This window comes from Apteryx rowi, unplaced genomic scaffold (assembly GCF_003343035.1).
Source record: "Apteryx rowi isolate R43461 unplaced genomic scaffold, aptRow1 scaffold_24, whole genome shotgun sequence".
Lineage (NCBI taxonomy): Eukaryota > Metazoa > Chordata > Aves > Apterygiformes > Apterygidae > Apteryx > Apteryx rowi.
In genome coordinates this window covers 3,042,028-3,055,547 of record NW_020448752.1, presented here as the reverse complement: position 1 = coordinate 3,055,547, position 13,520 = coordinate 3,042,028, and the positions used below count along the sequence as shown (strand labels likewise).

Sequence of the window (13,520 nt, the reverse complement as noted above, 5' to 3'; positions counted from 1 at the left end):
GGACCCCCCGCCGCCGCCTACTGTAGGCGAACTCCAGCATCTGGTTGATGACGCGCGGCTCGTACTCCGTGATGCCCATGTCCTTCAGGATCTGCGCCATCACCTGCGGGGCGGGAGGCAGCGCTCGGCACCGCCCGCATCGCATCAGCCCGGCCCGGCCCGGCCCGGCCCGGCCGCGATCCCCCCCCGCGCCCCTCCGCGGCCCCGGTACCTGCGCGTCTTTGGGCGCGCTCTTGGGAGACGCCATCTTCGCCGGCTCCATCGCTTCCGCTCTGCCGCCGCGGCGCCTTCCGGTCCCGTGACCAGGGCGGCGGGGCGGGGCGGCGCGTGCGGATGGCGCGCGCGGCGTCGCCATGGCGACGGGGCCTGGCCGGGGCGGGGAGCCTCCTTCCCCCCCCCCCCGAGCCCAAGACTTGCTCAGAAACGTCTCTTTTTGTTTTTTAATACATTTCTGTGATGCAGAAAATCACTTATTTTAAATAAAATTACTTTTAAGCACGGTTTTCTGCCTGAGCTGTCTCTGTTACCGACCGTTAGCAGCCCCATGGTGCCTCGCAGGCAGCGGGGCAGGCGGGACGCTGCCGCTGCGCCCATTTCACGGATGGGGCAGTGGAGGCCGGCGGGGCAGTACGGGAAGGCGGCAGGTCGGGTCTGCGGCTGYGGGGAACCGACCCCGTTCGCCCAGTGAGGAGCAGCCGGTGTTACCTCATTAAATKAGTTAAACGGCAACTTTTTAGGTTGTCAGTATTCCCAGCGCTACCGAAGAGCGAGCWCTGGAGGCACGGCTTCGTGAGCGCCGCGCTGCCCCGGCGCTCTGGCCGGCTCTGCGCTGGCTCCTCCGGAGGCCGAGTCATTTGACTTTCATGAGTCATAGCGCATTGCACAAAAACATCCTGCTCGGAGGGGATGGAGGACGAATTCCAGACACCGGCCTTCAACAGCAAACAAAACCCGCTTTTCTTCCTCCTTAAGGAAGGCGGGGGAGGGGAGCTCACCGCCGACTGGACGCAGGCAGCGGGTTAGGCTGAAACTAAGCGTAACCCGGTCATCTGCTGCCGCTGCCATTTATTCCTGATCTGTTACCAAAAAAAAAAAAAAAAAAAGGGACGATACTGCACATTGGTGGCGGACTCCAGGTCTACCAGGGAGAGCGGCCAGAGGCCCTTGGGGCCCTTTTTTCTCTTAGGAAAGTTTTTACAGGGGTGTTTGAGGTGCAGCCTTTGCAAATGGGTTGCTTTTCTTTTCTTTTTTTTTTTTGAGGTATTTAGGTGCCTAAATCCGTGACCGGCTTTGGAAAAGCACAGGCAGCGCCCGCATCTCTTGGAAGTGGCAGCAGAAGTCTCCCTAACGTTAAAACCAAAGCTCCGTCAGCGTAACGCCATGCCTGTGTTCAGCACTGACCTTTCAAGCCCAAACCCCCCCAAAATAACTGCTTGGTTGTACAGCGCGCTGGCTCCCGAACWGCCTTTGCGACAGGACGGACTGCAAAGGGTACAGCTCCGAGGAGAACCGAATATAAGGGGTTTGTTTTTGCCCTGGGTACCCCGCTCGCTCCCTGCCAGCGACCGAGGTCTCAGGGAATATCGGAATTTCCTCGGACCGCGGCAGGACACATCGTGTCTGGTGCTGAGCGTCGCTGCTCCCTCCCGGCGGCGTGCAGTTAATCTCCAGCTTCCCCGAGTTTTCCCTCGTGTTTTCGCTAGCTTTGGCCCGCTTTTCCCCTTGCCTCCCCCATGCTGGCACTTAACCGGCTCATAACCTCTGCTCTTTTCTGAAGTGGAAAGTAAATCAGGACTAAGTGTCAGACTGTCTCCTTTTGAAGACTGATGTTGAAATAAAGACTTTCCCATCCTAGCTTAATAATCTCGTTAAAACACTGTCAGCAGACATGTCTCGCTCCGTGGCATACGCCAAAGAGCAGCTCAAGTGGGAAAGGCCTTAGGTAAACACAGCACAGTGGAAAATTATATAACTGGCCCAAATGGGCTAATTAAATTTCCCGTGTCAAAGAACTGTTCCAACCTACCTGGAAACCGATGGCAGTTTTTGCAGCGTAAGGAGAAAAGCGTGGGCGAAGCGTGCGTGTTTAGCACCGCCTCATTAGCGGCGTGCAGACGGAGGGGACGAAGATGGATTGCCGCATAATGGGCACGCGCCGGAAAGGACGACAAAAAAATCAAAGAAGTGCCCCAACCCGTTTCCTCGGCAGTCGTGCGGGGAACTCCAGCTGCCCCGGGAACCTCCCGGCACAAAGAGCACCTAAGTCGCCGAAGGCAGAAAAGTCCTTCTGCACGTTGTGGTGGAAGCGTCCGGCGTCTTCCYGGTGCCGGGACCATCCGCAAACCTCCCCGCTCACTGGCAGAGCCGCGCGGAAACGCTCTTCTCAGCCTAAACGTTTCCACTCCCTGTCGCTTGCAAGCGCTGGAAGAATCTGGGAAACCGCCGAATAGATCCGGAGGGCTTTTCCTGTCCTGCTCGTGCCAGGGTGGACGGCCTCTCCTCGCACTTACTCTGTGACACATCTCTGGCGATGGCACCAGATCCATCTCGAAAGCCATGCACTYGGTGGGATTCACAGGACTTGAAAGGAAAAGTAAAAATTGGCACTTTTCTAATCACTCTGAAGCTAATGGTAAAAACAGGAATGGTAAATATTGCTTTATAATGGTAAATACTGGTTTTAAAAGGTTATGTCTAGAAAATGCTGGATGCACGAAATCTAATATTCCTCCACATTCTCATAAAATGGACTAATCATCATTTACGTATTTAGCTTCATTCGCTAGATGTTTATGAACACCATTTTGATTTTTTTTTTAACTGATCACTTACGAACCGTCGTGTAGCAGCTTCACTGGCACGTGGACGGACATTCGGGACAAAACATGCCTCTTTCTTGTCGTGAATCCGGTTCCTGTCGAAAGAATACACAAAGCCAGCCCTTCCCTTTGCTTTGAAGCCAGAAATGGGCTCCATCTCCAATTACAGCCGTTCCAGAAATGACACAGACTACTATGAAGACCAGTCTTTTTCCTTGTTCGACATCCATATTTTGGTGCCTGTGACTATAATCTCCGTCCTCTTGTTTTTCTTCGGCGTTTCTGGGAACTTGGTAACAATATTGATTTTCAAACGCTCGCAGGAAATGAGAACGACCGTTAACATGTACCTGTCCAGCATGGCGCTGTCGGACACCCTGATTTTCCTTGGCCTGCCTTCGGACCTCTACCGGATCTGGAAGTACAGGCCGTACGTTTTGGGGGATTTTCTCTGCAAGTTCTTAGTCTACCTGAGCGAAACGTGCACGTACTGCACCATCCTGCACATCACCACGGTGAGCGCGGAGCGGTACTTTGCCATCTGCTTCCCCCTGAGAGCCAAAGCGGCYGTCACGAAGCGCCGGGCGAAACGGGTCATCCTGGCGCTGTGGGGCTGCTCCCTGCTGAGCGCCGGCCCCGTCCTCTTCCTCTTCGGGGTGGAAGAGCGCCGCGGCAGCCGGGAGTGCARGCCCACGGAGCGCGCCGCCCGCACRGGGCTGCTGGAGACCGTGGCCTGGGTCTCCACCGTTTATTTCTTCCTGCCGATGCTCTGCCTGACCCTGCTCTACGGGCTCATCTGCAGAAAGCTGCGGCGAAGCCGGCGGCGGCTGCTGCAGGGGCGCCAGGCTGCGAGCAGAAAAAGGTACCACGTGCAGACGGTCAAAATGCTGGGTAAGAGCGTTTTAGAACTGAAGGGCAGCAAATCAGYGAGGCTTCCGCTTGTTTTGAGACCCCATTCCTCTTTTCTACCCCCCACCTCCGACCCTGTAGGATTAAAGTAAAGAAATGGGAAAATTCTGTGACTTAGAACCAGACCAAGCGCTTCCCCTCTTGTAGCAAGGAAAGGTTTTAAAGCCACTTTCCCTGCAAAATATACAGAGTGACTCTCTCTATATACAATTTTTATATATGAAATATATAGTGACTCAGGTTTGGCCAGGATGGTAACTACCCGTGTGTCTGGGTTTAGTTGAATGTGATCTTTACTCTGCCCCGGCCGATACCTGCGGCTTGGGGCAGATTCACCGAACCCAGAAGGTTTTGGCTCTCCTCCCCCCCCGTTACGGCACATCCGAGAGCCGCCCCCAGCAGCTGCTACGGAACAAGGTGGTTTATCCTGGGTGTCCCACCGCGAGCATCCTGGCCTGGGTGCGCACTCACCACGACGGGAGAGGTGCCTCTGTCCGGCCTTTCACCCTTCCAAAGTGGAGCCGGTGCCGGGCATCATGGTGGGGGCCAAAGGACCGATCTGCCAGGCCTCAAGCAGTTCACGGACCTTTTTGGTATCTTTCTGCAACGGAAAATGTTCCAAAGATTAGCCCAGGGCCAGAACACAAAATAGGTCTCTTTTCAGTTCCCTACATGAATTCTCCCCATCCCGCCAGCCTCTCCCTCCCAACCCCCCCCGAGGCACCAGAGACGCGTTTTCGGCAGGGACCCAGCAGCACCCACGACTACAGATACCTGCAGGAAAACGGACCACAGCAGAACAGTGCAGCATCACTACTCGTTGGCTGTTTCCTTCCAGTTTCTTTCTTTGCTTATTAGGTGCTCTGGTTTCCCTCCTCTTCCTCAGTGTCTCGTGGCACCTCCCAGACCCCAGCTTCCTCGACTGCTTTGCTTTGCAGTTTGCTCCCCTTCTCCATCTCCCCACACCTCCCCTGTTCCTCCCCCCTGAGACCCATAGCAGGATTTCAATGATGACTCATGTTTTTAGGAAGAGAGGGCAGTAGCTCCTAATTTAAGCACAGGCCTGGGGCTGCTTTGCCCTGGCCGATTTGATTCCTTATCTCCACTGGGCAACACGGGTGCAGAGCGTCCTATTTAATTGCAATCACTTCTGTGTGCAACCTTAACCCATGTTGCTTGAGGTCACCAGTAACCACAGCACAACTGGAGCTGCTCAGAGCAGGAGGTCTCATCTTTGCAGGGGTAAATGTTGCAAGCTGATGTCTCAGGCATTAAATAGTTTAAAGAAGCAGAAGAAACTACGCTCAAAATGACTAAACTCTGTTCTCTTCCTCCTCTAGCTGTCGTAGTCTTGGCCTTTGTACTGTGTTGGCTCCCGTTCCATATCGGCYGAATCCTCTTCGCCCAGACTGAAATCATCCTGTACGATCTCACGCAGTATTTCAACCTCGTCTCCATGCTTCTCTTCTACCTTGGGGCTTCTATAAACCCAATACTTTACAATGTCATGTCACAGAAATACAGACGGGCAATGAGCAAAATCCTGCACCACAAGCAAACTTGGCACTGCAGGAGCCTGACCAGGAGTGAGAAGGTTTCTTCTGAAAGTACAGAACTMGGTTCTTTCATGTAAACTGTTCAGCGTTGATTTAATTCTAGCAGCCTAAGTATTTTACCAGCCAATATGCTGTGCCATGGGTTAAAATCCAGGTAGATTATGCACATGCTGACTGGAACATGCTTTAAGGCTGTCCTTTGAATGTGAGGACTTACTTTTCACTAGATGTTTCCTGAGATACATTTATGACATTTTAGGAGGGTTAGAGTCAATTCAAATTATTTCTACAAATAGGGGCAGACACTGGCAGAGGCTGGGCTTTCTCTTAAGTGAATTTACCAGCCACATCTGCAGGCTTAACTGTCCACAAAGCTCCTGTTTAAGGGATTTGTTCCTCAGTGTTTTGGACCAGAGACCTTGTTAAGCACAGGCTTCGTGAAACATAATTCATTATTTTCTTCCTACAGAAGCTAAGAAAGATAAAGTTGAGGTTAAAGCCAGTCCAGCTGCTTGCTTTCAGCAAATAAATACAAGGAATATAATCTGTAAGATACCTGAAAGGGAAGCAATAGGAAACTATTTACCTGTTGGGACTGTGAAAGCATTGCCTCCTTCACRAAGACTGATTTATTACTCACCCTTCAGGTCTCTTGAGCGGCTTCCCTCATTTTCAGTCTTTTATTCTGTTCTTTGTTCAAACTATACCTAGCTTTCAGCAAAGTCRGGCCCCATCTCTGCTAAGCACTACACAAATGCCTAGCAAGAAACAGTCCTTGCCTTGAGAGCTCATCCGAATAGAGAAGGGACAAACTACAGATACCGGAGATCGCCGGGGAGGGAAGCAAGAGCAGGAGGTATTTGCCCATCTTCCTTATTTGTCAGGCGGAGAGGCAAACAGGGAGTCCAGATCACCAATGCATGGTCTGCCCYGACTCTACTAACCTCACAGGAAAGGGCTCAAGGAATCGCGCTCTTTGGTCCCCCAGACCAACACATCTGCCAGCAACCAGGAGGACAATATTGTGTTAAAGCAAGTCTACCTCTGCAGAGCCTGGTGAGAAATTACTTTCGCGAGAAATTACTTTTGCAAGAAATTCTGTGGAGGCCTGACTTTAAAACTTGCAGTGATGGAGACTGTACTACTTTCCTGGTATCTCTTCCAGTGGTTTCCTATCCTTACCTGTAGAAAGTTTGCTTTAACATCCATCCCTGCTGGAAATGAAAGCCCATTCCCCCTCAGGCAGAATGAAATTATCCCCCCTTCTTTCTTGGAGACAGCCTTTTGCCTGCTGGGAGGCGTTCTGTCCTTTAGAAACACACACATGCATGGACTTTCTTCTGCAAGCCACACGGGTTCTCTCCAGACTGCTGTCCACGCAATYCTCTGGAATCTCTCCTGTTAGTCTGCCCCTTCCTGAAAGAGCAGTACCCAAAACTGGAGCACCACACTGCGGTGACAAACACCTGACAGACCCACAGCCGAGCAGAATAACTCCCTTCTGGGTCACACAAGGTATATGGCTTACACACCCCAGTGCATAATATACATCATTTCCTATCCCTCCCCCTTCTTTCTTTCTGAAGAAAAATAAAAACCTAATAGTGCAGACGCAAGTGGAAGGCGTTGACTCTTTTCTGGGAAAAGCATTTACGGAAATTACTGAAAGCTAAACAGAACTTCAGAAGAAGTGCTGAATTTCAGTATGCCCCTTTGCAACCATCTGCTGTTCAACACGGGTTTCAGTCCCGGTGTCCCCATACCAGCCTCCTAGGAAGGATGACCTGCAAGGGTTGGAACTCGTCATTTTGGCAGGATATACTGCCACAGGCTTGCAGAAGTAAAGCAGCACCGCTGACTTCACTGATGTGGCTGAGCGCCACATAAAGCTGTTTCTGCAGCCCCTTGCTGAGTTCTGAGGGCAGGATAAAAAAAAAAATYCTTTAAGAAACAAAAGTCTATACACCCTTCATGGCACAGGACAAAATGAAATCAAAGCAGTGGTAAATTCACTGCTTTGAATTCATTTTCAGGACAAAAGTGACTGGAAGGAAAGAGCCAGTTTGCATTTTCCTCCTCTGCCTTGCAAGTGTTTCCTCTGGCTGGAACCCGAAGTGAACTGACAGACGCACAGCATCCCCTCCGCTTCCACTATAAATYGGGTTTCCTCGAGAAGAGTCCGGGGCATTAACAGTGTAACCCTGGCAGCGACTCCAGGTGTCCTGCTCTTTCCATTGCACCGAGTCTGAAAACCGGCAGCAGAAGTGTCCCCAGAGGTGCAGCGGGTGGCGGGYGCGGTGAGTGAGGATATGTCCCCTTTGATAATACTGAAGTTGCCAAAACTGTACGGGACATCCATCTGGAACACCTTCTTCATCCAGAGATAAAATGTATGGACCCCGGCAGATTTCATCCTGGAATTCTCCCAAATAACTTTTCCTGCAGAAAGATTTTTTTTAAGGCAGCCCTTAATGCTCTTTAATAACCATTCTATACGCGTTTCTTCGACTTACTTAAATTATACACTACACAAATGATAAAACTGCTCCTGAATAAAGTTAAAAATCCACAAAAATACACAGCAACCCTATAATCAAATTTGAATACATTTGTATTATTTATTGGCTGTATTAAATATATTATCTATTTGATAGTTACAATTTAGTAATACAATGCATGGCAGCTTTAACATAAGTTTGAGATACCTCAAAATTACAATACAAGAAAAAATGGAAAGACACCTAATACATTAATGCCACTAGGGTATATCATTCTGGAATGGATAACAGTTGATGTAAAATCTATATTATGGTAGGCTTTCCAGTATATTTTCCTGGAAACATGAACATTTTGTGGCAATTAAAGAAGAACTTTATTTTACATTTTAGGAGTCCTGACTTGTTAGTATTTACTCTGCAATCCTAATTTATCTTTTAAAATTATCAGAAATATTATTGCCAAATAAATCTCTACAAACTTCATTCTAAGAGTTAAAGAAATAACCCTTTGGCAATAGAGATTTGCTGAAGGCAGTCTTATTTGCTAAAAGTAGGCTATGAAGAGAAATAAAGACAGATTGTAAACTCTTCTGCAAACTAAAGACACTAATATCTGTATAAAACTCTTTCCAAAACTGGAGGGAGAGATTTCTATGATATAATAAATGATTAACTTAAAGTTCTGCTACAAGTAGAACAATACATTCAAACATACATTTTCCAGGACTTTTAATCAAAATAAATAGAGTACAAAATGAAGAGTACATTTTGAAAAGATTAATTTCAGATTGCACCATAAATCTACTTTTAAGAGTATTAAGCGATACTATGTCATAATTTAGGTTTTCCACATCTGAAATACAACACAATGCCTCAAACTATAACGCAACATTATTCATCAACTGCCATAGGAGAAAGACCCTTAAAGTGATTGATTATTTGAAATACTTAGCCTGTAGCACTATCACATCCAACATTCCACGTACAAGTGCATTGTTCTGATGTATATAAAGTGTAGCTGTAGTCTCTGCAAAATATGCGAAATCTAACTTTCTATGGCATATGCCAATGCTATTAGGAAGACCCATTCTGAAACATGTTCTAAATTTGTGAGTTCCAGCTTTCAAAATATTTGATATAAAGAAGACAGCTGTCAGACTCATCTTTAGATATCTGCAAATAGATTTAACGAGAACAGTCATGTAGTGCACAGTGTCCACAAAAATAACCCCTAGACAAATATGACAAGTTTCAGAAAAGTTCATAGCAGACTGAACATTCTCATCTAGAAAACAATGGAATGTGAAACTGCTACCACTGGGATAGCAATTTGTTTAAAACATTTTATAAATGTTATCTAAAAAGAGTTCTTTCATGTACAATTTGATAATTCAGATTAAGTTAGAAGGGCATCCAAAAGCAGTTTCAACTTTTTATTTTTAGGTTAATAATAGTACAAAAACATTTGCTCAGTTTGAGCCAAATAGTGTAACATTTATCATAAATGCACTCTTTCTCCTTAAAGACAATACCTGTGCTTTTCTGAAAACACTGCAAAGATGGAATCAGAAGCACAGGAAATTACTTTTCTCTCAGGCACTGAGAGTGAAATGTGGATTGGGCCAACAGCTGCTCACCAACAGCAGAAAGCATTTCAGTCAGAAATGTACAATACAAAAGGGGCCTTTTTTGCAATGTTACATACGAATGCAATCGCTGTATGTACATTACGTCCTGCTAACATTTTGTCTAGCATTTTAATTAAAATTCTAAAAATGCTGGCACCCTCTACTTTAACACTTGAAATGATTATTACTGAATCCCGAATATTAAAATAACTGTAAAGTAGTAATATCACTAAGTCAAAGTCAATATTCTGCTTTCCTTCTACAGTATATTAAATGTGGTATGCTCTAGTAATGTTCTGCAATACAGTACTGCTCTAAGCTTAAGCATTTGTGCTGCTGTATTTCATGTATACCAAACTACAACAATACCTGATTAAACATTGCTGATTGACTACCACTGCTCTAGTTGTACTTTAAAAGGACTTGTTCTAATAATGCCTTCTCTCTCGAACTGGCCAAAGGGCCCCCACTTTGAATTCAGAGAGAGGAAGAGTGTGCACACACACCAGTGTGCATGATAAGGCAGTTTTTTGCTGTTTTATTAACAGCTAACCCTGATTACAGAGGACCCAGGATTACCCTTTCTACAAGAAATCTGTGTTCAGTATTTGGAAAGGATCTGCCAACCCAGCCTCACTGTTAGCCAGCAGCAAAAGTGGAAATGCACATATCTATACATTTCCAGCTAAGATTTTAATTAGAACTAACCATAAATACCCGAAATAGCTTCTGTACAAAAAGCTGAGTACTGAATAGGCTCTAGTCTACTTGATCACAAAGTACTGAATAACAACAGCAAATAAAATAGCAACCACTGCAAATCCGCAAAGAAGAACGATAGCAATGAAGCGCTCTTCAYGTAACGTCTTCTTAGTCTCTGCCAATTCTGTCGTCAAATCAGCGCACTGTGGAACCAGCTCTTGTTTCTGAGATGAGAACACTGTACTGGGACTGTAAGGTCCATACAGTTCTTGTGATCCAGTAGAGTCCTGGGACTGACGGCCAGCGCAGACTCTGATCCGATATTCACAGTTTGTCTGCAAGCTTGTGAGACGGAATGACGTCTCTGGCCCCTTGTATACCTAATAAGAACAAGAGGAAGGAGAACCACTTTAAATGTGATTCATCTTACAAACAGTAAGTGATACTTTCCAGGTAGCATTCTGCTGTATGACAGAGGCAATGCTGGACACAGCCAGAAGTCATTCTCTTCCAGCCARCTTGATGGATCTTGAAATAAAGTCTCAGCTTTTTTTCCCTGAAGAGTGAATAATCAAAAGCATCCCATCACGCTCCACTGAACAGTGACAGATCCCAGATCTGGATTTTGGAGCTCAGAAAACACAGTTCTACAGTGCTGACAAACGTGGGGCAAGTGCTGTCTGTGGCTAACAAAGACAATGACACCACAGACCGTAAGATTTAAGAATCAAAGACCCAAGGGAAATGCTGGGAGAACAGGCTAAAACAGTGTCAACCCACTTCTGTATAAGCAACTCTCCCAGTGACTCTCAAGCCTGCCTTTGCAGTCATTTGCTTTTACAGTACGAACAAAAGCTCACTATAGAACTGAAAYATTAAGACCTTCACTTCATAGATTAGTTCCTATTAAGTGCTTTTACTGGAAAGGGAGAGTACAAGAAAGCAGAAATTGGCCTGCCTATGAAGCAGACACTCTGAAGAAAACAACCAGGAGGATAATGTTAGGATTAAAGAAAAAAAAAAGGGGGGGGGGCAGGCCAAATTCAGGGAGAACATAACTATGGGGTCAAATCAAAGGTTCATCTAGCCTAGCGGCCAGCAGCAGCCACTGGCAGGCAGAGACATTCCATAGGGAAGTCAGGCTTCTTCCTCAAGCTTTGTGTACCATGTTGATACCAGTTTAAAGGAACTGAACCCATCTGCTAAGGTGGTCAGAACTCTAGGCAAGCAAGACACGCAGGTATACTTGACACTCAATGCATCAGGTTCAAGGGTTGGTGACCTTCTGGAATTAAAAAAAATGACATTTCAGTACTTGTTAATGTTAAACATGGTGAAGGGATTACTGTCCACCATTATTTGTGAACTACGGTCCTGAATGGGTGAGTAGCACTAGCTTTGTGCTGTAAAGCTACCATCGTTCCTTTTGGGATTGTCCAACAAAGTCCCACTGAGGACTGTATCAAACTGCAAAGCCTTTCAGCATAGATGAAAGGACGATGCCAATCTTCTAAAAATCAAACTCRGGAACCTGCTATAGAACCATGCACCGTTCTGTTTGATAAAAGCTGGATGTTTCTTTTCAGGTGAGGACTATGGACTACAGACTAAACTGTGAACTGGTAACTCAAAACCATTTAGGTCAAGAGCACGCGTGTTCGTGTGTACTTGGATGAGCTCTACTCCTCATTCCAGAGCAGGTGATGTTTGGAAGTCAAAACTTGCTTTCTATATGACTGGCAAATTTCAAAGGCTGAAGAAGGTTGTGCTACTATGCTGGCGGCAGAAGCAACGAGATGCTGTGCTGAYGAGCCATGTTATATAGAAAATCTTTGGGGAAAGACCCTCCATAATGAGAGAGCATACCAATGAAGTGAAAGCGTTCTTCCAAAATAAAATACAATAAATTGAGCGTATTAAACCTCAAAACAAGGGTAGCCAAGACAAGAGACAAAGACAGCCTGCCATCTGGTACTACARTGAGAACCTAGGATCTCAAAAGATTGACAGAAAATGAGAAAACACACACACATTTGGACACAGTGTGTATATGCCCATGCATGTACTGCTAAGAAAAGTCTTTGAACATCAGCAGAGCTTATGCTCACCCACACCACACAATCAAGCAGCTCAGGGAGAAATGACAGTCTTGTGTGAGGAAAATTAAATGACGAAATTCTACATTAAAAAAAAGTACCTGCAGTTGGGTAAACCAAATTAATCTCAAGACAAACACTCAGAAAAGACTGCCCACCCATTATCTGCCCAACCCTAGATGCCCAAACATTCATTACTTTCCTGAGATGTGATTAAAAATGCTTGATTTGCATGGAGAGATTTAAAAGTACTGCTTTGAACACATTTGAACAAAGACAGGAATTGTAATGTGCTTTGGAAAAACTATTGACAATATAATCAGATTTGGTAAAAATCAAGAGGATAATTATTACAATACTTTTTCAAAGTAAAAATTACATTTCAAAGTAAAAATTATATTGATTAAAAAGTACCTGATCAAACTCTCTCCCAGCAGCAAGCTGAAGGATGTAAACAATGGAATCTCCTTTCATCGGTTGTAAAGGCTCCCATGTGATTTCATAAGTGTTTTCTTCCAGCTGATTTGCTTTGGGTGCTGGAAGAAAGTGATTTGTTGGTATTTTAGGAAAGAGAACAATGGTCTTAACAAATGTTCTTGCCTTTTCCAATTTGATGGAAAGAAAACGGGCCAAAATTGTTAATTATTACAGTGACTCATATTCACAGTTAGTGTATTAAGTGGGCAATGAACCTCTTACTCAAAGAGTTCATCTGGCACCTCCTAAAGAGAMACTAGACAATTCTGTTTCTAACTAAAAATAAATTCTCTTAATATAGAGGGCAGGCAACACCAACAAGACTTTATTTATTTTATTTTTTTTAAAGTCACAGGATATTTGGGGTTGGAAGGGACATCTGGAGATCATCTGGTTCAACCACCCCTTCTCAAGCATAGTCAGCTACAGCAGGCTGCCCAGGACCATGTCCAGTYGGGTTTTGAATATCTCCAAAGAGGTATTCAAATCCTTCATCTTTTCACTGGTTTCATTGGCAATAAGGAACTTTTTTTTCCACTCTGGCTTAAAATATGCTTTGATTTTGTACATTTTCTGTTTAAAGTGTATCAGTTCTAGTGCAAGTGACTGGACAATTTAAATCTAAAACCTTAAGAAGGGTTTTCCAATACATTTGGTAACAATGTAGAAGTAACAGTCATTCTTAAAGGTAACAACAGACATTCAGATCTTTCTAAGTAATTAAGATTTTTGTTTTGTACTACTTTCTTTTTCTTTGCTATATTTCATGACAAACTTATAAAATGATTATTCCAATAACTGTAGGTTACATTTATCTTCCTTTTTAGCTGACAAG

At 45.5% G+C, this 13,520-nt stretch overlaps 3 protein-coding genes across 5 annotated transcripts in view; 1 reads left to right on the top strand and 2 right to left on the bottom strand.

The window, feature by feature from the left end:
• Nucleotides 1–309, bottom strand: part of TAF9B (TATA-box binding protein associated factor 9b) — a 5,712-nt gene extending 5,403 nt beyond the window's left edge. The window contains exons 1-2 of the mRNA XM_026066337.1: nucleotides 212–309; nucleotides 22–103 (exon numbers count right to left, since the gene is read on the bottom strand). Coding sequence (XP_025922122.1) covers nucleotides 22–103; nucleotides 212–262 — 133 coding nt within the window. The 5' untranslated portion in view covers nucleotides 263–309. The remainder of the gene's footprint in view (nucleotides 1–21; nucleotides 104–211) is intronic.
• A 2,656-nt stretch (nucleotides 310–2,965) lies between these two features.
• On the top strand, nucleotides 2,966–5,361 carry LOC112966305 (growth hormone secretagogue receptor type 1-like). The gene is made up of 2 exons (XM_026066286.1): nucleotides 2,966–3,710; nucleotides 5,069–5,361. The coding sequence occupies exons 1-2, from the start codon at nucleotides 2,966–2,968 to the stop codon at nucleotides 5,359–5,361; spliced, it is 1,038 nt and encodes a 345-aa protein (XP_025922071.1).
• Nucleotides 5,362–7,888: 2,527 nt separating this feature from the next.
• LOC112966316 (fibronectin type-III domain-containing protein 3a-like) overlaps nucleotides 7,889–13,520 on the bottom strand; it is a 49,500-nt gene continuing 43,868 nt past the window's right edge. For all 3 annotated transcript variants that reach the window (XM_026066299.1, XM_026066297.1, XM_026066298.1), the window contains exons 25-26: nucleotides 12,623–12,744; nucleotides 7,889–10,492 (exon numbers count right to left, since the gene is read on the bottom strand). In XM_026066299.1, the coding sequence (XP_025922084.1) occupies nucleotides 10,175–10,492; nucleotides 12,623–12,744 (440 nt within the window). In that variant the 3' untranslated portion in view covers nucleotides 7,889–10,174. The remainder of the gene's footprint in view (nucleotides 10,493–12,622; nucleotides 12,745–13,520) is intronic.